This window comes from Pieris napi, chromosome 3, assembly GCF_905475465.1.
Source record: "Pieris napi chromosome 3, ilPieNapi1.2, whole genome shotgun sequence".
Lineage (NCBI taxonomy): Eukaryota > Metazoa > Arthropoda > Insecta > Lepidoptera > Pieridae > Pieris > Pieris napi.
In genome coordinates this window covers 525,606-552,068 of record NC_062236.1, presented here as the reverse complement: position 1 = coordinate 552,068, position 26,463 = coordinate 525,606, and the positions used below count along the sequence as shown (strand labels likewise).

At 35.0% G+C, this 26,463-nt stretch overlaps 1 protein-coding gene across 3 annotated transcripts; it reads left to right on the top strand.

Moving 5' to 3' along the window:
• The first annotated feature begins 55 nt into the window (after nucleotides 1–55).
• LOC125063182 (moesin/ezrin/radixin homolog 1) lies at nucleotides 56–26,253 on the top strand. Of its 3 annotated transcripts, XM_047669479.1 has the most exons (12): nucleotides 56–211; nucleotides 522–555; nucleotides 11,244–11,423; nucleotides 20,594–20,620; nucleotides 21,784–21,906; nucleotides 22,226–22,396; nucleotides 22,780–22,991; nucleotides 23,349–23,609; nucleotides 23,698–23,803; nucleotides 24,203–24,484; nucleotides 24,555–24,794; nucleotides 24,972–26,253. In XM_047669479.1, the coding sequence occupies exons 2-12, from the start codon at nucleotides 544–546 to the stop codon at nucleotides 25,134–25,136; spliced, it is 1,779 nt and encodes a 592-aa protein (XP_047525435.1). In that variant the 5' UTR covers nucleotides 56–211; nucleotides 522–543; the 3' UTR covers nucleotides 25,137–26,253. The 3 variants fall into 3 exon arrangements, with proteins under 3 accessions (XP_047525435.1, XP_047525434.1, XP_047525436.1); XM_047669478.1 differs by lacking the exons at nucleotides 56–211; nucleotides 522–555 and adding an exon at nucleotides 3,282–3,424; XM_047669480.1 differs by lacking the exons at nucleotides 56–211; nucleotides 522–555; nucleotides 20,594–20,620 and adding an exon at nucleotides 3,282–3,424.
• The last annotated feature ends 210 nt before the right edge of the window (nucleotides 26,254–26,463 follow it).

Below are 26,463 nucleotides of genomic sequence, written 5' to 3'. Positions count from 1 at the left end.
TATCTGTCAAAACATTTATTGCCAGTTTTTTCTGCTATTGGATTTTCATAATTTGCGTACACCGTTTTTTTTAGTGGTAGCACCGCATACCACGTCACGCAGTTGTCACATCATATCGCGATATTTTTGTGACTCTTTTGGGTGTGTGCTTTCTTCATGTGTGTTGTGCTACTTATGTGGATTATTAGGTGATATTTTTCCTTTTTAACGGGTAAGTAACGATAAAAACTTAAAAACCAATGTTTGGCACAAATTTCTTACTTACACGGCCATGTTCAACTTGCTGCTTCTCTGCCGGTATTTCATCGCCTTACGACTTACACCTACGTTTCTTTAGAATACAGTCAGACGTTTATACTTTATAAGAATTCTTTAAAACAAATGTTGTTTGTAGGATTGTAAGAGTTATAGAGTTAGTTGATAATTTAAAGTGCCTACAATAAGAACCGTGAGATCTGGCCTAATACCAACGATACCTAATTAATTACATATGTATCTCTAATAAATGTATTTTCTTTCAGATAACAATCCTAAAACGTCAAGATGCCGAAATCGGTAAGTTTGTTTATTATCACTGTAATGAATGAATGTTCATTATAAAATACCAATGTAAAAATATTGAGTAGGGAAGTTTTTATACATGTCTGATTTCACTACCTCTATAGAATTTCTGAGATCAACATAATATAACTTATTTAAAAATTTCTAGACATACTTTATTTTTATATAAGCCTATGTTGAAATATATAAATATCATATACTTTATGATAATTTATATTATTAGTGGATATAATTTGATGGATGATTCATTATTACGGTTGCTTGAGTAATTATTATACTAATTTCTTCAATTCCTAATCTTTGTAAGATAATATTTTGTTACTTCATTGATGTATAATCTACATACTCTGCTACTATAAAACTTGTTATTCAAAATGTATTATATCAGATACTGTTATCACTGATAAAATTATTCCTATAAGAAATCTATTAATAAAAATTAAATATATATTACATATGAAAATAATTATTTTGATAATATTTGTTAACAAATAAAAATTGGACTTTCAACCATTGGTGATTTATTTTTTTATAAAATTTATTATTGTTGGACACAACCAAGACATAACAACTTATTATAAATTTCACTTATATTTTTGTTTTTCAGATTCTTGAATATCTAAATAAAGCAATAGGTTCAAACAGTGACCACTTGGTTAGTCCTAAGTGTGTGCTTGCTTTAATCCCGGTATATCCTTGACATGCTAGTCCTTTTTTAAGTTAATATAGTAGGTTTAGATTCCAATTTATGTTGTCAATATATTACCATTATTCAAATGTTTTTATAGCTAGTACTTCCCTACATATTTGTATGTTAATTATAAAGTCATTTAAAACTCAACATATCTATCATCTTACACAGAAACATACTAAAATTGATGCTAATTAAAGACAAATTTCATTTCTTAATGTTAACTTGCCCGTATCACAACCAACTTGTTATTATCATTAGAAGGTTTGAGAGTGAGTGGTATTGCGACAAAAAATTGTTGATGTGCAAGTATGTTTCCTTTTACCCTTTCCTTTTTAACATTTCTTTATAGATTGAAGAAATTGTTTGATTTGATAATAAATTGTTCAGACCTGTCTATGTATATGTAATATAAAAATATATATAAGACAGAACAGGTACAATTATATTTGTTTTACTGCCTATTAGTAGTAATTTGTCGTAATATGCGTATGTGAAATGACTTTCATAGCGTAAGTACGTGTCGTAGGAAGGAAACGCGAAAGTAGGACACGCGTTATCAACTTAGTGGACACTGCACCCACGATCTATGTTCTCTATTGCTTTAGATATATCATTGAAGATTACCTATCGAACCTATGCAAAGGAAATTGGGCAAACTGATAATTTTCAACATTATCTTGACTAGGCAAATTGAGAAAAACATACGTGTATTGTTTTCGTCATTTCAAATGCATTCAAGAGCGATAAGCTTTGGTATAGTATGATTACATTTAGATCGATTCAATTCGTTGTTTTCGATTTCTTATTACGTAACAAACATAAAAAAGTACAAACGCAGGCATTTTTAAAAAAACGCGTGATTTATAACGATGTGAAAAGTAACGTTCTTATATTTGAAAACTTTTTTTATTGAATTCCACAGGTTTGGATAGGATTCAGTCGAGACATAGCGCTAATAATGTCGGCCGTATATCAAATTAAATACATCAAGTCATAATTCGCGCTGTTTACTGTGCATACATTATATATCTCGAATTCTTATCATTATCTTCATTTTAATAGCCAAGTATCATAAAAAATATATATATTTATTTTCTAATAATATAAATTAAAATCTTTTATTTAATAATAAACTAACCATTTTGGTACATACATTAAAATTCTGTTTTCTGCTGGACTTTAGGTAATGTAGTTGGGTTTCTATTATTTATGCCCAAGCGTGACTCTCAATGTAACTAGTATCGGTCCTAAATAAATAAGTAAATGCAAAATGCCAAAGAGATCTCTAGATCTTGGCTGTTTTTGCTAACGATTCTAGCAGGATCTCCGTCCTTGATTGATCCTAGACAAAAAGCAGTCTAGACTGTTTGATAGACACTTTACGGCATCGATCTATAAATAATATCTATTGGTAGATTTAGTCCGTAATTCATTAATTTAATTATTTTGAAAAGATAAAATTATCGATTATACATATGATATACAGTATGATCTTCTAAATTTGTTCTGTGCAAGAATGATAAAAAATTGTACATAATTAATTATTAATATTGTTTTACATTGTTAAACATTAGAAATGTGTTGAGAAATTTAGAAATGTTCATATAGAACTTAAACTGAAAGTGAGCAATCCTTTGAAAAACTTACCACTGCGACGAACTCCGCCGTATTAAAGATTTTAAAATTCTCATTTTCCTTAAAGTGACGTCAATGAAATTGTCGTGTACTTCACGTATATATCTACTCGGTTGCTTGCTACGAAGAGAACTAAGAATATGCTATATAATTACACTACAATACACCACAATTAAATTTTTACAACAAAAAACCAAGCGTTTGCTTGCTTTGACTTCTGAAAACGCATTTCATTGACGAGTTACTTCATTCGCTATAATCTCTACAGTATTACGTGGTTTAATGTAAATAGCTGCTGAATATTCAATCGTTTTCACTTCAAAGTGTAGAGCCTTCGTCCTCGGGGCGAAACGCCGGCGCATCCCCGCAAAAGCCGTCCGTTCAGTTTGAATACTACCGCCGCGTCCGGTAGACGCGCGTAAAACATCCCTTTGTAATAAATATATTAGACTTTTTTCCACTGTATTACAGTGAGTGTGGCGGTGTTTTACAAGTGGTACCAAAGCCGGCAAAATGGTCGCAGGCGGCAAACAGGTAATTTATTATGTAATAGTTTCAATGTTAATGGGGCTTAATGCACTTTGACCTCTAATTTTAAATATTTCTTAATTTCTATACCTAATTGTAAATTTTTTTTAAATATAGTTTGTAATCCTCGAATTATAAAATCTGTAGCTATACAAAAATGCGTTAAAATTTTCCTATAGCCGTGTGTAACTGCCATTTGCGTTATCAATTTTACTATTCACGATTTAATTTTAACATAGCAACAGTCAGTCGTCAGGTGATGAACGTACGTAGACACAATTAATAAGCTGCGATGACATCACCGACACGGCCTCTGAGACTTCTCCAAGTTGTGCTTTTATTTTGTTTATTGCAAACGGTTTTAACCGCTTCATTCCCTGTCCCTGTCTTTAGCGATGGAAAAAAAGGACGGCAAGTTTCCTGTTTCGCCAATGTTCCCTCGCTCTCGATTTCTTTGGTTATATTTAGTCACTGAACCGAAAACTTCTTGGCGAGGTTCTGCTCAATCCCAGAACGTACCATTTTTCTATCCTTAAAAATTAATTATTGATGTTTAATCAATGTCTAGCGTTGACAAGGCCTTCAGGAATTGTCTCTACACAATCTTTCAGCAAAAAATCAGAGATAAATTTTAAATAATTATGTATTTCTTATTACTCAAGGATGTTCCTCATACGTTCAAAGGTTATTGTGTACAGCCTATTAAAATTCGTTTCGACAAGTATTTTTTTTACATTCACACTTTAAAATTTTAACATTAAACATCGAGTTTTTGTCATCAAAAAAAAAGGTTCTTTGTCGTCTATTTATTGATTAAAGAGTTATTATGAGAATTATTTAAGTTCCTGTTGCTTGGTCTTGGTCAAATAAGGTCTTACAGAAGATTTGGGCCTTCTTGGAAATAATTACCTCATAACAGGTTTTCCTCTTTACGTTTGTCATTGTATCATAAGTCACGGTCATACATGGGATTATTATAACTTATCCGTCTCTCATATTTTTATTGCTTTATCTTGAAATTCTTATTAAGAAATCCGTTGCATTGAAATATGTTAAACCAATTTGTTGTCTATACTGCTCAAAATATCTTTGAACCCCAATGTATGTTTTAAAGTTGAACGTACTATTAAACAAATATGCATATTTTCTGATAGCGTATCCAATTATTTTAGTTAATTGCTGAACTTGAATTCGGTTTGACGGCCGTTATGGTCAATGATCACAGAGCATCGTTTCATATCGCTACACACACGCCGACACCACCAGCATTTCTTTAATATTATTGTCAAACACGCATGTTTTTAGCGGTAACATCCCTTGTATGCCCACAATGTTGTAGTCGTTCCAATAAGTATCTTCCATACTTCAGGACATTTTAGTCATCACAGGCTCGAATAAATCATAATTATGCACATTATACAAAAGATATTATTCTTCCGTAGATTTTACGTCTATAAGTAGTTTTTGCTTAGATGATGTAAGTTACGTAAATAGTGAATCGAACAACAATGATGCTTAGCCAAACGTGAACGATGATGCCATGGGAATAAGTTGAAGTGACATCAAATGTTATATAAGTACTATATGTATAGAATATTGAGGTTAAAGGCCGAATAAATGAAGAAGCAACGCTGGTACAGCGATATTTAGAAATGTGTTCTATAAAACAAAAGTATAATAAAGTTTGTACTTGGATAGGATCACCCCTAATCCAAGTGTTGTCAAACATCTGCTCAGACGGCACCTGTCGTGGTAGTTTGTGTGAAATCTTACCCCTTATAAAATGCTTTAAATGGAGTATTTTACCTTTGTTCCTCTTACATTGAATTAAATATTCATTCGTTATAAATAAACGCAGATATATAGCTTTATTATTTATTTAGGTTCACGGGGGCGACATGCTTTTAGATTTTGCAAATATCTTAGCATTGCTAGAATTCGTTTTAACGGACAGCTTTATTCCTATGAAATCCATTTAAATGGCTACGTTTTTGATCATTTAAATTTATATATCATCTCTGTTGCCATACGCGTTCGTGTTTTTTGTTTGTACGTAGATATTTTAATATTTATTACAGTCATAATATACAGTTGAAACTTTAATTATTCTCGCCTTGTATCAGTCACTTCCTCCGTTTAGAGTCATGGTTTGTCATCTTAACAATACCCGTGGAAAATCGACATACAGTTTCATGGTCGCCAACTTGTTAGTATCGCATGGTGATAATAATTTTTATACCAATAAATATATTATAGTTCTTGAATGAATGATTGGAATGAGAAACGTTTATAATAATATAATAGTTTTTATATTAAATTGTTACCCGACTGAATCAAGGTTATATAAATTATATTTTAAATATAAAAGTAACATACACTATCAAATTTAAAAATATGTTTTCCTGTGTTTATTACGTGATTAATTTTTAAAATAGGTTTTGCCTTTCAATTACATTCTATTTATTTATATAGAATTGATAGTTAGATAAAATATATACAGAAGTGACAATAAAGGCGGAAACATACTACCAAAACGCGACGCCACACCACGCCATCCGACGCATGTCAGTACTTATCAATCCCATATATTTAATATGGTCAGATGCACATAGACAACACGCCATGTGATCACACGCGGTAACATCCAATCGATTTGGATCGGCGTGTTGTGGATGTTGTGATTATGACGTCATGCGTAAATGCTTTCGAGTTTTTGACACGAATGTCAATTTATATACTTAGATATTTTTGGATTTATTTGGCGAAATGAACAACGAACAATTAATTGAGTTGAGACATGAGATTACCTCAATACAAGGACAAAAACAGGGAGATAGGATGTTGTTAGTTTAATACAAATAACCTGCTAATCAATTCAGTTTATTAGAAAAATACAGGGTGGGCCAGAAAGATTTGCGAATTTGAAAAAAATATAATAAAAAAACTAAATACATTTTTATTTCAATTAAAATAGACACCTGGGAAATTTATTTCTTAAAAATAAAATCATCCAGGTGTGCACCATTGCGCTGCAAACATTCCTCGAATCTGAACCTCAAATTGGTAAAAACTTGCTGGCACATTGCGCGGGTAATAAAAAAATAAATAAATCAGCTAAATGACTTCTGAATTTGCAAGCGTGTCGTGGTGTCGCGTGTTGGTAATGTGCACGATGGACATCGGGTGTCGACACGACACGTCGCGTCGCGTTTTAGTAGTATGTTTCCGCCTTAACAATTCTTACTGCCATCAAATTTACAGTCTGCATTCACTTCAAAAGTTAGAATAATGTGCCCAAACAGATCTTTCTCTATCATTATACAGTTTATATTGATAGTAATGATTTGCGTTTAGAAAACAAACGTTACAACATAGTTATATTAAGTGTATCGAGAGTGAAAGTAGCAACTTTATGAAATATAAGATTATTTGCTTCAGTATAAATTTAGCGGTTTTATCGCTAAAGCAAGCACGCTGATGTCATACTCATATCTTTAATGTTTGCTGAGGCTGAGATGCACTCAAACATGCGATGTTTGCTGCTCGTTTATTCTGAATTTGTTATTTATGTCCATCGTCACTGACTCATGAAAGTGGAAATAAAATTTCCCAGATATTTTCATTGCATCTTTTTCCTTCCTCAGTCTCACTGTCTTTTAGATAGGTTTAAACATGACAGACACTGGACTCCAGTAAATAATTCTGAACAACTTGGCGTCCTCATCAACCTATATAAATTAATTCAAACGATTATTATATTAGATTCCGCAATACTTAAATCGCGACCTTCAGTTAATCCCTTGACACGTCGATCGTGTCTTAGTTATTTAATACTAGGAATATTATTTATACGCATTGCTCATTAATATTAATTTCACAAATTTTCCTCATCCTGTTTTAAGGTTAAAGGTGTTTTTCTGACACTGCTTTTTATAGAACTTCCAATTTGCGTAAATCTGTTAACAGTGCTATCACGTCCTGTGTTCTTGCCGGCTCACTAGCACTGATTCATCGCGTGCAAGTTTATCTGACGATGCAACTAGTTTCTTAGTATCGCCTTTCAATATGATAATTAACAGTGCATTATGTATTGTCTGCGATTCTTGTCTTTGATTTATATTAGATTTTTTACATTTCGTTTAAGAACTCCGCGGATTACTTAGATCACACTTGGATGATTTCGTATTTGTTTGTTTTATGAGCTTCGAGGAATTTCAAGTGCTATTCAAGGTACAACAATTATATTTAATCAGGACGTGGGTGGATTAATTTGGAAGAGATATCAATTGAATGTCGTTGAATTATAAGTAGATGCGGGTACTGTGTTATGCTGTGTGTAATGAGAGGAATCAAGGTTGAGCCGACCTCAAAATGCATTCGATAAATGATAATGAAGAATGGACGCGTATGCATTGTTGCCAGCCCACAGATAATATCATATTGTTGTTATATTTACGACCACATGAGTAGCTAGAAACGCTTGTGTTTACTATTTATCATTAATTTATTTGCGATTGTCTGTTTGAAGAGAAATTCAGTTCGTAACACGATTCATACTAGGTATTTATTATACATTTTAGTCAAAGGCAAAGTCAAATCATTCATTTCAATTAGGCCTATTGAAAAGGCACTTTTGAAAGACAACATTACTACAGTCAAAATCTGTTATAACGACAACGAAGTGACTACTCGTATTTGGTCGTATAAACCGATAATCGTAACAGCAGATGACGTACCTTAGACATAGAATTCAGCTGGGGCCTTTGATTTAGTCAATGTAACCGGCATGTTGTTATAAACGATATCGTCGTAAACGGTTTTGATTGTAGTTAAAAATATTTAAAAAAATGACTAGTTGCCCCTTCCAAAGGTAGTTTCATATGGAGAAGCTCCATACTTACTCTTTTAAAATAGTTTTTACAATTACAGTCCATTGATAAGTGATAATTTTATTTTGTAATGGAGACACTCTTCTACCAAGGTGAACGATTACGCGACTGGAAATAGGCAAACAGTTACCAAATACATGATAAGATATTGTATCGTTTCTTCGGGCTCGGTTGTTTGCTAAGTACTAATTGAGTGAGAATGAATGAAAATGTTTCTTTTGACTCGTGATGAATGAAATTTCTCTATTCATATTTGACCGAGTTGTTAGAGACGTTCTCGAATTTACGCGAATAAGTAAAAGTTATTAACAGATGTACAATTTGATTAATTATTATTGTTCAAGTCTCGAAGAGTTTCGCTATTTAAATCGTGATTGTTAAGAAGTTTCGTACTTAATTTTTAATAGTACTAAAGTATCTAGACAAACGGTCAAGTTGTAATCTAATAACTGTTCGGATTATCCGCGATTTCCTCTTCGTAAATATTTAAGTCTTATTTCGTCCCCTAACGTTCAACCCCCCTCCCCCCATTCATATAAACAAACATGGGACTGTGTTCGAGCACTAAATATTTCAGGACCATAAATTAAATGTTTACTACTATGTATATATAACATATAAGTACATATGTCACTATGTTATGGTATCGAAACATTGGTAAAAAACAATAATATTGTAAACGATGACACAATCCACTCCGGAAGATCGCATCCGTTTGGCAAGAACTCAACTTTTAAATATAGATTGGATTAATACTATTTTTGTTCCCTGTGTCGGCCCTAGTGTCGTATTGTCTATTAATAGAATTGTCGTGTTGTGATTACGTTCTCAATGAAATCTCATTCACCGCTATGTAACTGACACAGTGTACAATTATTCGTCCCGAGTCGGCCTCGCACTGTAGGCCCTATCATTTATAATAACACTTGGCAAATAGAACATTAAACAAATACAGATGATAGTAACATTTTAAATTTGTAAAATAAATGTGTTTGTTATTAAATAGCAGTGTTGGTTGGCCTAGTGGTCGTAGGTTCGATCCCAAGCTGTGCACCAATGGACTTTCTTTCTATGTGCGCATTTAACATTCGCTCGAACGGAGAAGGAAAACATAGTGAGGACATGCCTTAGACCCAAAAAAGTCGACGGCTTGTCATCTCAGGAGGCTGATCACCTACTTGCCTATTTGATTGACAAATTATCATAAAACCAGACCTAATAAGGTGTTTAGTGCCACTTTATTTAATTTTATATTAAAAAGGGCAAATGCGTTTTTTTAATGTTTCATTTTTGATGAAAAATGCTATATTAAAAGGGTTTAGTAAAACATTAAATGAAATTCAGCGATTGTTAAGAAACTTTATCTAAAGTGGTTCAATACATGTACTGTTACCATGCTCTCGGAATATTTACATGCGATAACAATGGCAAGCAAACCTTGCACAAGCACACACGAACACGTTTTCCAATTGATTTTCTCTGAATTATGTTTCTGCGTATACTACTGACCTTACCGATAACGGACCTTTTGTTTGAAAATGTCTACTGAATAGCTGTATATTTAAAAAAATCTCTTCGTCTATAAATATAAAAATAATTGTAGTAATAAATCATTTACTATAAATAATTCTAGACTTAAAAGCATCAGCAATAATTTAATGAGTATAAGGTAAAACAATTGACTCAAATTTGACCGATTTTTGTGGAAATAGAGTAATTAAATATATGTATTATATGCAATCGATTGGAATGTTATTACTCAGTCAAGCGTTAATTAACATTAATCATTAACCGCATTCAATCACCTATTATTAATACTCTCTGAATAATAATTGAGCAGGTTAACTCTTCTATTTCTACTATTTATTAGAAAGAATAAAATACTATACTTGAACCATAGTTAGCAATATCTACAACACTCGTAGTCTCTTACCGCTATTGCTAGTGAGTAGGTACTAAAGAGTAAGCGCGCGTCTCACAACCAAGAGATTGTTTGATTCCCGGCTGTGCACAAATAAAATTTATATGCGCAATATTTGCTTGCTTTGGTGAAGGAAAATATTGTGAGAAAACCAAGCATGACCCTAATAGTTAGCAACAGGCGCAGAAGGCCGATTACCTACTTTTCAAATGATAAAGGAAACAAATATAGACATTTCAGGCCAAGATCAAGTGATGTAGCTACTTGTTTTTTGTATATAAGTATTATTTATACGTATAGCATATTGATAACGCATATCCTGTCTCGAAATTCAATGTCACTTTGGACTCCATACAGTGACGTAAAGCATTCTCAAACCGATTAAAGGCCGCAGATAGGATGTCCTACTAAACATTGCCAACTTTCCGTTTCCAATTTACAGCTGTTGCAACTAAATGGGGCTGACAGACGGATACGCCCTTCAAATCTTTTCATGGTGGTGTTTAGACGATACATACGTGCTCGGACGTAAAGACAAAAGTCTGCCTAAACTATTATTACATACATACTAGCTGACCTGGCAAACGTTGTTTTGCGATGTATATTATTTCTAGGAAACTTTTTTAGTTCAATAAAAATAACTATCTACCATAATAAAAAATAGGAGTTGATCGTAGCGGGGTAAAAATTAGTTGTTGTATGTATTTTTGTATGCTGTACCTATCATTAAAAAAAATCTAAAAATAATACTATTTATTTTGATGTGGACACCCCTTATAACTTAGGGGTTTGAAAGATAGATAGATAGTAGCCGATTCTCAGACTTACTGAATATGCATAAAAATTTCATAAAAATCGGTCGAGCTGTTTCGGAGGAGTATGGGAACGAACATTGAGATACGAAAATTTTATAAGTATTTACATATGTTAGAGCTAAAAATAATTAGTCTTTATTGCTAACAGTAGTTTCAAATTTTTGTGAAATAAAATAATAACTAATCCTGGGTTATTTCAGATGAATGTCCGGGTGACGACGATGGACGCGGAACTGGAGTTCGCGATCCAGCAGACGACCACAGGCAAGCAGCTCTTCGATCAGGTGGTCAAGACCATCGGTCTGCGAGAGGTGTGGTTCTTTGGACTCCAGTACACCGACTCCAAGGGTGACCTTACGTGGATCAAGCTATACAAGAAGGTTAGTTCATAATTTATTTCAGTCGTATTCCTAGCTGTAAGCGCGTTAAAATTTACATTTTGCTGGAGATTATTTCAGAAATTTATTGCATCTTAAAGTGCTGTTTATAAAGTTTTTAAACATAATAATGTATGTGGGCGCCAGCGATATTCATGTTCAAGCTATTTTTGTTATATCCGTCAAGTTCAAAGAGTATTGTAAGTCATAATTCACTTGCCAAATAGATTGTGATTTATTGGTATCCTATCTACTGTATTGGTATATTAGCCATGTGTTAAATATGACAATGATGTACTACTGAAGAAGACTTGAAGATTTTGCTATCAATAAGCAATGCCTAATTTCTCAATAAAGGCATGGTTCTTTTATGTAATTTGTTTCGGTATGTTACTTCGCCAGATATTGCGTGGCCGTGCATTTGTATAAAAATACCTAAAAGCTACCTCTATGCAATTGACTCCGGTAAATCCGTTTGGGAATATACGTACGTATAATCTACAGGAAATGAATGTACAGTCGACTCCAGATAATTTAAACTTTCTATACTCTATCGATTGAATAATGTTAATTGATCCCCTCGGTAATTTGAAATTGAAGAAATCTTAGAAGTCCTGTCAATTGCTTTTTTTTTCAAAATTCTTTGATGCACTCAAAAAAAGACTACAGACTTCTTTTCGAAATAAAATTGTGAACAATTGTATTTAATTGTAAATACATAATAAAGATATCGAAATAATAACGAATTTTGATCAAACTCTTATTTACTTGAGTCCCCTCCTCCTCGTGGTTATTAAACGATTGTTATTTTAGACTTAAGGTTGTTTGAAATTTATCCCTGTTCCCTTGAGTTTTAAATTGTCGAGAGTCGACTGTAAATAATTAAAAACCAATGTCCGAACGTCGCTAAAGACGTGTGGCACGAAATGGTTCAATTGTTTTTGCTTATTAGTGAATTTTCCTCTGATACTTACTGACATTGACCTGGTAATTCAATGTCGCCGTACCAAAACTTAATTTACCCTCATACGGCCTCTTCCAATGAGGACGCCTACTTTTTAACGGTGACTAAAACTATAGTAAAGTTGATATGAATGGAGTATCATTCTGACATTAAAAAATATTATGTAATCAACTTACTGAATGTTTATAGAAAGTGCTGAGAATGCGAGGTTTTTGAAGCCATCGGAATAACAGGTGTACTGTCAAACGTGTTCGCGGTGACCTAGTGTAGAATTTTTTGAATATTAACTTATCAATGACTGTAAATGGCGCACTGACATAACGTGTATTTGGTAAAGTTGTTCAGCATAAATCCAATCGAAAGTTGTTGTTTTTATGTAACAGGAGGCTCACCTGATGTTAAGTGATACCGCCGCCCATAGACACTATAGGCCAGAGGCCTTTTAAGAATTGGTACGCTCTTTTCTTGAAGGACCCTAAGTCGAATTGGTTCGGAAATACATCGGTAGCCAGGTGGTTCCACATAGTGGTGGTGCGCGGCAAACTGCAACGCTCAGTTGTGGAACGACGGACGTCGACGTGATACGGGTGGAAATTCGTATTCTGTTTCGACGTCCGATGATGAAACTCAGCTGCTGGCATTATTCGGAACAACTCTGACTACTCTCCCAATCGTTAATATATACATATGTTTTGCTATCCTGAAATCCAGTTGTTAACTTATTGGGCATCAAATTTCGTAGGTGAATTGCGTTTCTTTTGATATAGAGATAATTTGTAAGACCGCTCCTAGGAAGCCGTAAGTTGTCGTAAGCTTTCAAATAACACGTTGTAACAGAGAACATCGATTTCAATACAGATAATGTACCTACTCTCTAATGTTGATGGCATAATTTTAGAAACCTTAATGTGTTAATTTATGTGCTATTATTATTTTCTTTATTCTTTCATTATTATGTATTTAGATTGTATACTCACGGATGCTTGGCGGACCCATGCGACTTCTTCAATACAAAGAGCCAAGAGCGAGTTGTGTCCTGTGATCTCATGTTTGAGAGCAAAATAAATAACTTTTAACGTATAATTTCACTAAATTGGATAAGTTTTTAATAAACTATTTCGTTGATACCTTTAATATTATGAATTTATGCAAATAATGGTCATAACTAAAAGTTTACATAGGTTTACTTTTTATTTTATTTATTTATCAGAATAATATCTAAATCATGATCCACTTAAAAACCACTGTCGTTTGTATTAGTATAACCGTTGCAGTATTGTTTACGAGCGCTACAAATGCATATAAAAATAGTTTTTTTCAATATAATTTTTATGTTAGACTATTTAATAACTCAAAAGTCAAAAATCATTTATTCATATAGATAACACAATGTACACTTATAAACATCAAAAATAAATATATAATTAATGCTTCTAATTTTACATTTACTGCCAGTTCTCAAATCAAGGGCGTAGAACTGGAAATAAACTTTAAAATAATAAAATAACTGACCGGGTAGTCAATTTATTAGCCGCGATAATAAATACCTCGACGTTTTCTCACTGTGGACGTTATTACTATGTATTATTATTAGTCTTGATGAATCTTATGTTAAACTCTCAGGAAGGAATACTTACAAGCCATTAATAAATTGACCATCCTTCTTGACATCAATATGCTTTCATAGTGCCTCGTATTGTCTATTATAGAGCACGAGGGCATGACTCACGATTGTCGTTTGTCGCTGAACATGTTCTAATCGTATAAACGGTCAAATTTTTTAATTTGCTGTTTAATATGTATGAGAATAGTATTTTCACTGCGAATTGCATATCAACGCATTTAACTTTCTTCAGTTTCACGTTGTATAAATTATTGTTTTCGTTCAATTGACATTTAAAGTTGGTATTATTATCTTCTATTAGGTAATCTATTGAGGTTTTAAACCGTTAAAGAGGTTTTATTTTAATTTTTAGGTTATTGCCTTTAATTGCTTATATTAGGGTATAATGCCGGTGTTGTGTATTGTAAGTTCGTTTGTTATATTTGTTTCATATAAAGTGAAAATATTCATGAAGTTGAAACGTTTTGCGAATTATACTTTTGTTTATATTATCATGTAACAGATGGCGTGATCTAAAAATGTTTACATATTTATGAAGCATGGCACCAGCAATGAGGCAAGCATGTACAAGGTTCATTTTACAGTTGCTGAGTTTAGGAATATATTTATATGTTAATTTTAAACTTAAAAGTACTTTTATATCGTCAAATTAATATGGTAGATATTATACACGTATATATATATATAATGTGATATTGAAATTGCTTTTTCGATAACGTTTTATTATCGGCATAAAAGGGCCTATAGTTCTCCTTAAGGTGTTTTTGCATATTTTCAAATGGAAATTTAGATGTTTTCCTCAATTGATTTGGATAAAATTTAAATTGAACAACTAACTGTCCAATTAGCAAACAAGACAAGTATAAAGTCAATGCGTAGTGTTACCTAATCATGACTTATGATATGTGACACCATAAGTGGCTGGCATATTACGTGTGTGTGTAGGTACGTGTGTACCTGTACCTTTACGCTTTTTATCTATACGTCAATATCTCAAACTTTCCATTTTAACAACCTTGAACTGGTGTATCATTTCTACAGCATTTAATATAGTATCTTGAAAATTGTACTGTTTTGCATTTTGTTTATAAGCGTAATTTCTTTTAAGATAACTTTGACCTTTTCGAAGCTGAATCATAGATTCTACAATTTAAATCAGCTGGTGGTGCTAAATGCTAATGACTAGCTAGTAGCTACACGTATCGAATTGCTTGAGGTTTTTATTATAACGAGAGCCTCATCTGATATCAAGTGATACCGCAGCCCATGGACAATGCCAGAGAGCTCGCGAGAGGGTTTCCGGTTTTGCCTTTTAAGAATTAGTATGCTCTTTTCTTAAATGGTTCTCAATACTTCAATGATTCTTCAAAAACTGCTTTTAATCTTGCTCAGTTGTGAGACGTCTATTGGAAACTTATTATGTTAAAAACCATTGTTCCGTGATCATAAATTTGCAGTTTGCTGTCTTGTAGACGACATTCATTATCAATTTGACGTCATCCTGATCAATGGCCGTTGTAAATGACATCATTTCCTCAACAATATGGTGAGCCATTAGAACAAAATATGGTGTGCGTAATTCTTTTTAAACTGTTACCACGTGTTTTATCTAATATATAAAATTCTCGTGTCACAATGTTCGTTCCTACACTCCTCCGTAACGGCTCGACCGATTTATATGAAATTTTTTATGCATATTCAGTAAGTCTGAGAATCGGATGCTATCTATATTTCAAATCCCTAAGTGATAAGGGGTTTCCACCCCAAATTTTTATTTTTTCGTAAATTCTTTGTTTTTTTTTATGATTCACGATACATACATACAACCCTTAATTTTCACCATTCTACGATTAACCCCAATTTTTTATTATTCATAGTTATTTTTATTGAACTCATTGAAAATACATGGCAAAACAACGTTTGCCGGGTCAGCTACATATAATTTAAGTTATATAGAATTCCATAGGTTAATAAAAGCTGCTGGACCAGCGCGGCGGTCTGTATATGACCCTATTCTGTGGGTCTTTCGTTTACTGATAAATTGGCCAGGCTTCTGTGCTTGAAATATATCCTTTTTTGGGTTGACGACAGGCCAGTTTCCTCGCTATGTTGTCCTTGATTGTGGTAGGAATAAAAATAATGTATTGATAAATTGAATCAAATGTTGTGCCGGAATTGAATGGGAATAATAGATTCATATTGTATTCTTGTACTTCTATTGTAGACGAAGGTGACTCAGTCGTTTATTTATTGTATGTCTCTTCAAAATGGCGAAGTGCTAAATAACATATCACACTTACGTAATTGACGGAGTGACTTGAAAAATGTCTGTATTTATCGAACTCATCAGACTTTAATTATAAACTTTGTTTAAAACTTGCACATTAAGAGACTGTCAAATAATTGGTTGTGTTTGTTATGCATTAATATTTTAGTCGAATTCAAAGATTTCAGTGTGTTAACATCACGTTTGATTTAGCGATGCGTCAATTTATAATGGCTGACTCAAGTAGAGTTTCAAAACAACATTCCTTATTATAATCTCTAAATGGTATAAGTATTTTGAATAATATGCAGTGTAGAATCCGCTGAATTCGTAATAGCAAAGGTTCATGATTCATCCGAATAGTTCCGGAATGACTAAATAATGACGCTTTCGATAAGTGCATTACACGAACTCTATAATTAATAAATTCTATGAATTGTTATATGTATCACAATGTTTATTTAGTATTTATTTATGAAGTTTAAAAATTTATTCATTATTGCCCTGTAGATTCAATCGTTTAGCTATGGAACCATGGTATAACAATATACAAATAGTATCTATTGTGCTGAAGGACTCTCAGTAATAAATTAGCGTAGATTAATAAATATTTACGTCCGATTAGATTTACAGTGAACCTTATATTTGCTAAAACTGTTAAAACTTTGCGAACGAGGTAGTTAAATTCAATTCCCTATGTTATAAAATTTGCAGTAAATGAGAAAGTGTGATTAAATTATTCTTTATCTTGACGTATTCTATGACGTACGTCAGTTAAATTATGTTAAAACGTTTTTACTTTTTAGGAATTTAATTTTTAACGAATTTTATATAATTTCTATACATATTTATTTCAATATTAAAGTTTATTTGATTCATTATCGATCAGACCTGTTGTTGTTGATCAGATTTGTTCCTGAAAATATTATTGTAAATTTCCTGAGGGTTTCTTAAGTTAGTTGAAAGTGACCGTTAGTTCTTTAAGCAGGCCGAGTTTAATTAAATTGACTAATTGACCCGCCCAAAGATGAGATCATGCCGCGAGCATTTTATACAAGTTATCAGTTTAATAATGCCGTCTGGATATTTGCATAAGTCAATTCTAGCGCACACGTAGGAATTGGGCTTTTCCAATTCCGATCCGGTGTTGTAACAAAAACTTGTTTCAACCTTAAATCAGTTGTATAGTGTTCTATACAGTAATGCCCCTATAACGCGGTAGCTCGGACCGCGTTATACGAAATCGAGGTGTAGGACTATATTCGTAAAACCGTTTTTTTATCAATTTTACCGAATTTTATAAAGTTATTTAGTTTTATAACACAATTGAAACGGACCTGTTTCTAATTATCCTGCAAATCTAATTATATACTTGACAAATCATTATAAACTTCACACTAATTATAACCTGAGAAATCTCCGCGTTATATTGGTGAAATACCGCGTTATATTATTAGATTCGGGCTTTCTATTTTAATGGTTCAAAATGTATAGAAACCTCAAATAGCAATTGACATCCTTTGATTTAGTAAAAGTGACATTGAATGAAAGTATATAAATTAATGTTAAAAGTTGTATTACTCACTCAGGGGATGGGCTTACATGAGTCCATCGTAATAGGCATGATTTGTTGCTATTTGTGATTAGTTTCGTAAAAGTATTCGTTTGTTTTTATCGAATTATTTTTATAATAGTTCGCACGCGACGTTTGTCACGGAATGTGGCTTTTTGTCGTGGACTTAAATCATTTTATTGTTCTTATACAGTATGAGAGAATTGGCCTCAATCCTCTGCGGTGGCGACCCCACTTTGACGCAACACTTCATAGAGTTAACTTTTGTTTAAGCGTACCATTATCGCTATTAATAATTAAAGTTACCGGTTAGCTCATTATAACGCAAACGTTTTAACATCAAAAGTAATCACTTGAAGCCATTCGCGACTCATTTACTTGTTGGCTTCAAATCGTACACGCTGTGCGGTCAGCGGAGCGGGACGCAGCGTCCGTATGACCTCGTTCCCACGACTCCTCACCACCAGGTGCCGCTGATGACCCTTGCCCCCACCGGCATTTGCCGCGTCCTTGACTCACCTGCACATCAATTAAATTATTACATTCGCAAAAGGTTATATGAAGGTCGTAGGATGATCGTCGCGCTTTCACGTCGACTGATTTTTCTTATCTATCATATCGAAAATATATGCTTGAGACCAGTATAAAGTCACTTCATTCCCATAGTAGACATACAAAGACAGACAGACAATGAAAGGAGTGAAAGTAGAGACGACCTTGTCGTTATCTCGTACCCTTAAACACAATCCATACAACGAAAGAAATAAATACCCTTATTAGCACCTGTTAAGTAAAACTGAGAGTAATGAATGAAGTCATAATTGTGGTTAATGCTGTGTCAGGTGAGATACGATCGATAACGAGCGAGACTAGGTTATGAAGAGAGACGCAGCGATGTTCGGGTCGCGCGTGCACCTGCAGCCGCTCGAATGCGAACCGTTGCGCGTGCGAACGTCTGTGAGAAATGTCTCGTTTGCGAGTTTCTCTCAATTCTGACATACGCAATGGAATTTACGCACCTTTTAAAACTTTCGACGTTATTTGGGACTTAGATTTCTCTGCAACGACTTGTACAATAACTTTTGGGATATATTGTGGAAATTTTATGTCAAGTAAATGCTGGCAAATGTCGCATTTAATACGATTTCGTAAAACGTTCCTTTACTGTTTATAAAACAATAGTGTGAATTGAAATCAATATGCGCCAAATACGTTCGGAAATTATGAAATGAACCTTGTATTGACTGTCATTGTCTGGATTTTGACGATTCTCAATAGATGAAAGAATGCAAAAGAACAGCTGATAGTAGCAAACGCGGTCGTTAGGTCATTGACCGTACTTTCGCTCCCACGAGGCGGTGCGACGTTGCTCAATGTACTCCCAACTCGCTAATTAGTTTTCTACGTCTATACTCTATGGATGATAAGAGCCAACCTTGTATTTATAGAATATACCAAAGCCACATAAATACGTTTTTTATTTTACTTACTAATTTAATAAATTATTCTTAATTTAATTATAAATACCGAAAATGGGTAATGCGTAGCCGGATACGATAGCGGAAAAGACAGTGAAGTGTGTGACCACGGCTGTTAAGAAGCTGGTCACACCCGAAGAGGATGATGAGGAGGCTGCTTATGACAGAGCAGATGACATGGTAAGCGATGGTAGTAAATCGCTCTGGTGTATACAGCTAATGATGCCGTAGAATCGCTAAAGATCTTGCGTTACTAATACCATAGAAATAGTATCGGATAGCATTTCTTAGAATGGATAACAGATTGACGTATGATTCGTATCCGTTTAATAAAGCTTTACCTGTCACATGTTTCTCCAAATTGGCAATTTTTTATGACAGCCGTACTCATAGTCAACTTTACTAATAATTAATTAAAAACAAACATAACTCCTGAATGAGATAAAATATTAAAAACATAAAAAGTCAAATATATCATCACACCAACGTCGTATGCTGTTATTCCATTAAAGTCCATCTACCAAAATTTTCGCAGGCGTATACGAAATTGTACAATGAGAATATCTCAACAACGGTATAACTTCACCATGAAGTTATCAGCTTATTTAAAGAAACATTTGACAAAAGACTTCATTTAGCTTCTGATTGGATGAATTTAAACTCATTTAGATCTTTGTTAAATGGCTTAAGTAACCATTAACTCTCGATGAACTTTGAGTACGACTGTTGATACTTGCTTGATTGAAGAAAGTATTTATTAGCTTTATCATAATCATCATCTAATAAACGAAAGTAAAAGATGGTCGACCACAATGTAATATAACTTCTTAAGTAGCCCCAATTTTTGAATTTAAATTATTTAATTTGTGTTATAATTGTGATAACAGCATACTTGGACAATTTTATCGATTGATTAAATTGTATTGATAAAATTCCTGTACGCATGTGACGTCAACTAAACCTAGAATAGCTGATAAATGCGACTCTTATCTCCAAAGAATTCAAATTATAGACCATTTTGTATTAGCGTAGTTTTTAGCTAGACCATGTAATTTATCGAAAACGATTGCTCACTCACATTTACCGTCTATAAAATGATGGCACAGGGATATTTAATTGATTGGTTGCTAGATTTCGAATTAAAAAATAAAAGTACGATTGTGTATTTTATTTCTTCATGGTGTATATGTAAGTTAAACCGACGCTGAATTGTAATTAATTGTTGCCTTTTTAACGCTTACTCTGGATGTGTTGGGCGCGCCACGAAGTCAGGGTCACTCCCGTTCTCCAGATGGGTAAGGATGGTTTTATAGTCTGCGCATATAATGTGTTTACATGGGGAAATAAGATTTGAATTACTTTGACAAAAGATGTTGATTGTCCTGGGTAAAACTAAATTAAATACCATGTTAATACATTTAATTCGGAGACTAGTTAACTATAAGATTTGTTACGAATCAATAGTTTTTACTTATTTATAAAGAACTTCTGTGTTTCCGTTGTATATTCGTTCATTAGTACGAAGGCTTCAATATTTTAGAAATAAATTTAAATGTTTCCGTTTGTACGAGCTTTTTTTTATGTAATAGGAGGCAAACGGGTAGGAGGCTTACCAGATGTTAAGTGATACCGACGCCCATGGACACTTACATTTCCAGAAGGCTCGCAAGTGCGTTGCCGGCCTTTCAAAAATTGGTACACTCTTTTCTTGAAGGACCCTAAGTCGAATTGTTTCGGAAATCCTACAGTGTGCAGCTGGTTCCACATAGTGGTGGTGCGCGGCAAAAACTGCCTTAGAAAACGCCCAATTGTCTAAAAAAGCTTGTATACTAAAGTGAAATATTCTTCACACTAAAATAGCAATTTATCAGTGTTAAATAAAGTATTATTGCTTAATAAGACATGAAAGTGTAATGTTTTGAAAGCTTTCATGTTCATAAAGAAATATAATTTAAGTTGGTTTATTCCGCTGATTGTGAATTGGAATATAACGAGCCATAATAGAGGTTAAGGAAGATCGTAGATTTCAATAATAGTGTCGGTGACTCAAACGTTTGTTCAACAGCTGGCTTTCCAAGTATATTAACCATAAATAGATTATAATTTATAACATATGGTTATGACCGCATCAGAAGTTATATTATCCCCCAAGGATTTTTCCGTTACGATCTCAGATTTGTTGTGCCTAAAAATAAAGAATATTTACTGATGTTGCGTAAATATTTAGTGGAGTTGCAAACAAAGACTGAAAGTAGGGACACTTCTATGATATTTTCAATACTTTCAATACAATCGCTTAATTTTTTTTCATACAACTTCCGAAGACCTTTGTTACTCTTGAATTAATACCGAAAACATAAGATATTTATAGGTATATATAATATAACCCATTAAGGAATTAAGATGTGTGTAAAGACAAATATGATTGTATCTCTAATTGAAATTAATTGTTTTTCAGGTGATGCAACAGGATGTGAAGAAGGAGAATCCGCTGCAGTTCAAATTTCGTGCTAAATTCTACCCTGAAGATGTCGCCGATGAGCTCATACAGGAGATCACATTGAAGCTCTTCTATCTACAGGTTGGTGATTGATTTATTACGTTCGTATAGTAATGAACTAGCTTTGTGAAAATGTATTGAATGCTTTTATTGTTAGCCTCTAGAAACAAAAATAAATAAATATTTTTGTTTTAAAAAAAGAGGTGGAAGTATTTAATAACTTGGGAAACATATTTTAGTTTAAAAAGCTATCATATCTTTGCTTAATATAGCATAGTTAAACATTGGTTTTAGAAATATTTACAACGATTGATATAATTCTAAACAGTCTAAAAATTAGAAAGCTCAGAAAGCTCTTGCAAGTTTATAATAAGCTTATTTTTATTATTCTCTGTTTCAGGTTAAAAACGCGATCCTTTCCGACGAAATATACTGTCCGCCTGAAACGTCCGTGTTATTAGCTTCATACGCAGTTCAAGCGAGACATGGAGACCACAACCCTTCCATGCATGGACCTGGTTTCCTTGCCAATGACCGCCTTCTGCCCCAGAGAGTCACCGACCAGCACAAGGTAAAAGCCCTAATATAACTTTTATATTAGGTTAAAATTCAAGCAGCTGAACATACTTTTTCACTTTCATATTGGCGCTCGGTTTACACTAGTCCGAAAGACTGTGTATTTTTACTTATGTTGTTAGAAAAAAATGTGTTTATATAAAATTAAATTTATATATCTGATATCTCCAGGACTGTATGTACTTATTTTTTATTCCATAGGTGTGAAAAATCACGTCTTTTTTAAAATTTTAAACAAACGCCTGAATGTATCATGGAGTAAAGTGAGTGAATGGATATCCCATACCTTCATGCTAAACATCACAAATTTCGGTAGACCCGGAAATACTTTTAAGCTTCCAGTTAATGAGAGCCAATACTAATGACCCTCATCTTCAGATGTCCCGGGAAGAATGGGAGCAAAGCATCACCAACTGGTGGCAAGAGCACCGCGGCATGCTTCGAGAGGACGCCATGATGGAGTATCTCAAGATCGCCCAAGACCTCGAGATGTACGGAGTCAACTACTTTGAGATCAGAAACAAGAAGAACACTGAGCTCTGGTTGGGAGTCGACGCTTTAGGGCTGAACATCTACGAGAAAGATGATAAGTGAGTATATTTTTATAACTCTTGTTTAATAAGACATGGCATTTTCTCTTTAAACATATATAAACCTAGTGTATTTAAAGTGCAAGTGTTGTATCTCGCACAGACGAACTCAGTGTCTAAACAGTATAGAACACTAAGACTATTATTAGTATTGTAGAAAATTAAGTCAACATAATATTACTTATTAGCCATAATTATTGTACAGGCTAGATTGTAATTCATGTGAAGTCGCACTCTCTTTTAAAAATTGTATTAAAAAATCTGTTATATCATTTTGAAATGTTTTATTCTGAAATATGCTTCAGTAGGTCGCCTAAGAGAGACAACTTAACAACAAGAATCACATATATTTTCCAGACTGACGCCGAAAATCGGTTTCCCCTGGTCTGAGATCCGCAACATCTCGTTCAACGACCGCAAATTCATAATTAAGCCGATCGACAAGAAGGCGCCCGACTTTGTCTTCTTCGCGCCTCGCGTTCGGGTCAACAAGCGTATTCTGGCGCTCTGTATGGGAAACCACGAGTTGTACATGCGCAGGCGCAAGCCCGACACCATCGACGTTCAGCAGATGAAGGCCCAAGCCAGGGAAGAGAAGCTGGCCAAGCAGGCTCAGAGGTATTTGATTTTGAAATAATTATTAATATTTCAGATGTCCATTGTTCAAAATTAACTTTCGTTTACCAACTACACGATTCTTTTGCAGAGAGAAGTTGCAATTAGAAATAGCGGCCCGCGAAAGAGCAGAGAAGAAGCAACAAGAGTACGAAGACCGACTCCGACAGATGCAGGAAGAGATGGAAAGATCACAGGTACACACACACACAAATCCCATCGAATACAAATGACACATATAAAGAAAAATTATCTAATTTTTTTAATTTAGTAAGTTTAACGTAGCAAATAAACATACAATTAATCTTTAATTAAAATTGTGGAGATTAAGTAATAATAAAAATGTATCTTTATCTTAAAAAATTAGAAAAATATTAGATTCTAAAAGAGTACGGCCGTATCGGCCAATCTCTGATGTGCCGATAAGATGCTGTGCTGCTGACGTGAGAACTGGTTGACGTCGATAACTTATCTAATATTTTAAGATTTATATCTTTATTCGCAATAAAAAAATATAGAAATTTAATTTAATTATATAATCTTATTTCGTTTTCTGGAAATCCAAAAACTATAACGTAACATTGTGTCCGTGTCAGGCGAACCTGGTCGAGGCGCAGGAGATGATCCGGCGCCTGGAGGAGCAGCTGAAGCAGCTGCAGGCCGCGAAGGACGAACTGGAGCAGCGGCAGAACGAGCTGCACGCTATGATGCAGCGCCTCGAGGAGACCAAGAACATGGAGGCGGCCGAGCGCCAGAAGCTGGAGGACGAGATCCTCGCCAAGCAGATGGAGGTGTCGCGCATCCAGCAGGAGGTGGAGATCAAGGACACCGAGACGCGCAGGCTGCAGGAGGAGGTGGAGGAGGCTCGTCGCAAGCAGGTGCTTATTCCTCTTCCGCCGACGCCGAAGGACCACTAGGGCAGACGATGACTAAACGTTTTAATTCCAGGACGAAGCCGCGGCTATGCTGGCGGCGGCCATCACTCCCCAGCACCACCACGTGAACGAGGGCCGACGGGGAGGCTCCGAGGGTGAAGCGGAAGGAGAGGGCGGCTCCGGAGACGGCTCCGACGGAGGCTCGGAGTCGGGAGTGGGAGAGCTCACCGGGGCGCCCGACGACCTGGTGGACCCCTTGGCCGAGAGACGCACCCTGGCCGAGAAGAACGAGCGGCTTCACAGTCAGCTCAAGGTATATATATATAGATAGGCTCAAAGATAAGTGATCTTTAATATTTGATAATTCTTAACCAAAATAATAAATTAATTTAAGGAGTGAGTGACTTTCCTTTTGAATATTAAGGTATCGTCGCCTTAATAGAAGTGAGAGAGCCACGTTCGTAATATGCGTCATAATTTGTTTTCGCAGGCCTTGAAGCAAGACCTGGCCCAATCCCGAGACGAGACGAAAGAGACGGCGATGGACAAGATCCACCGCGAGAACGTGCGCCAGGGGAGGGACAAGTACAAGACGCTGCGAGAGATCCGGAAGGGCAACACCAAGCGTCGCGTCGACCAGTTCGAGAACATGTAGGCCGGCCGCGCCGCCGCAGGTGACCATTTCCGCCCTCGCCGTTCTCTCCTTCTCATCTCTCCCCGTCATCTTCGCTATTTAACCTTCCGGTTCCATCCCTCGTCATCCGTCGTCCGGTCACCTGCGGCTCGAGCCGAGCTCCGGGCGACGCGAACGTTTCTCTTCTCCGAGATCGTCGAACGCCGGCGGCCGCCTCGCGTACTTAAAACGCACAGCTGCCGCGTCCCGATCTATCCATCTCTATCTCTATTCCTATCGCGAGAGGGAGAGCGGCCGGGCGGTGTCCGTCCAGTCCGCGGGTGCTCGGAGGCGTCGCCCTCGGGGCGTGTAAATATTGCTAATTACTTAACGTACGATTAAGTATACGTCACTTAGACTCGACGTGCTATAACCGAACGCCGACGTCCGCGTCGAGGTCGAGGCACACTTTTGTTTTTATTAATTAATGTTTAAGCGATGTGGATTTGATCTAGACGAGATCGACGGGACCCGAACGCACGTTCATATGAATAGTGACGCGATATATAACATTTGTACTCTGAGCGGTCTCGGGCAGCGGAGAGAGCGAGAAGAAGAAGCGACGTCTCTTATTTATTTTTATAATCGTTTATATTTTAGATGTAGGAGTCGATCGGCTTCGAGCGCGACGCTCCCGAGTCTCTGATATTATAATATACAGTAGTGGTGTAATTTGTATATTCGTTCGGTGCGAGATCGGCCCGTTCCTCGACTCTTGAACAAAATTCGTGAAGATATATTTAATTGTATGCTTATATGTATAATGTTAATTTAAGTGAGTAAAAGGCATTCCAATGTAAAATGCGGTGGCGTTTCGTAATAATTTTGTTGAATCGTGTAGCCCTTGCAGTATGTTTTTATTATTAAGTGCCATCCGATTTGTCAGTTCTCCAGAGGCGAAGTACGAAGTCTCACGTCGACTCTTTCTCACACGAAAGCCCTCGCCGTCTTTTCGACCCTTCACTGTAGCAAAAGATTTCCTACTTTGTCTTCGCCGAATCACAACTATCGAACTCTTGATACTGAATTATACAGAACCACGTCGGTGCCTTTCAGTCTAGGACGAAATTTTTTTCCAATAAAATGTTTAAGTAATAAATTGTGTTTTATTTAATATGAATAGAAAATAAACTGTACACCGGGAGCCGTGCGTTGAGTCATCATTTGTTTTTTCATTAGGGCGTGGCTTGCGTCCGAAAAGGATTTAATAAACAAAACCATTTACGTAACATTATTTTTTTTCGATCCTTCCCCATATTCCATATTGGAGACTCAAATTGTAACGGAAAAGAATTGACAAAATATAGTG

Bases quoted from the DNA above. Each gene is read 5' to 3' on its own strand.
- LOC125063182 (XM_047669478.1), top strand. From the start codon at position 3,404: ATGGTCGCAGGCGGCAAACAG. The intron at 22,397-22,779 runs GTAAAAGCCCTA...CCTCATCTTCAG, and splicing joins GAGTCACCGACCAGCACAAG to ATGTCCCGGGAAGAATGGGA. The intron at 23,804-24,202 runs GTACACACACAC...TGTCCGTGTCAG, and splicing joins AAGAGATGGAAAGATCACAG to GCGAACCTGGTCGAGGCGCA.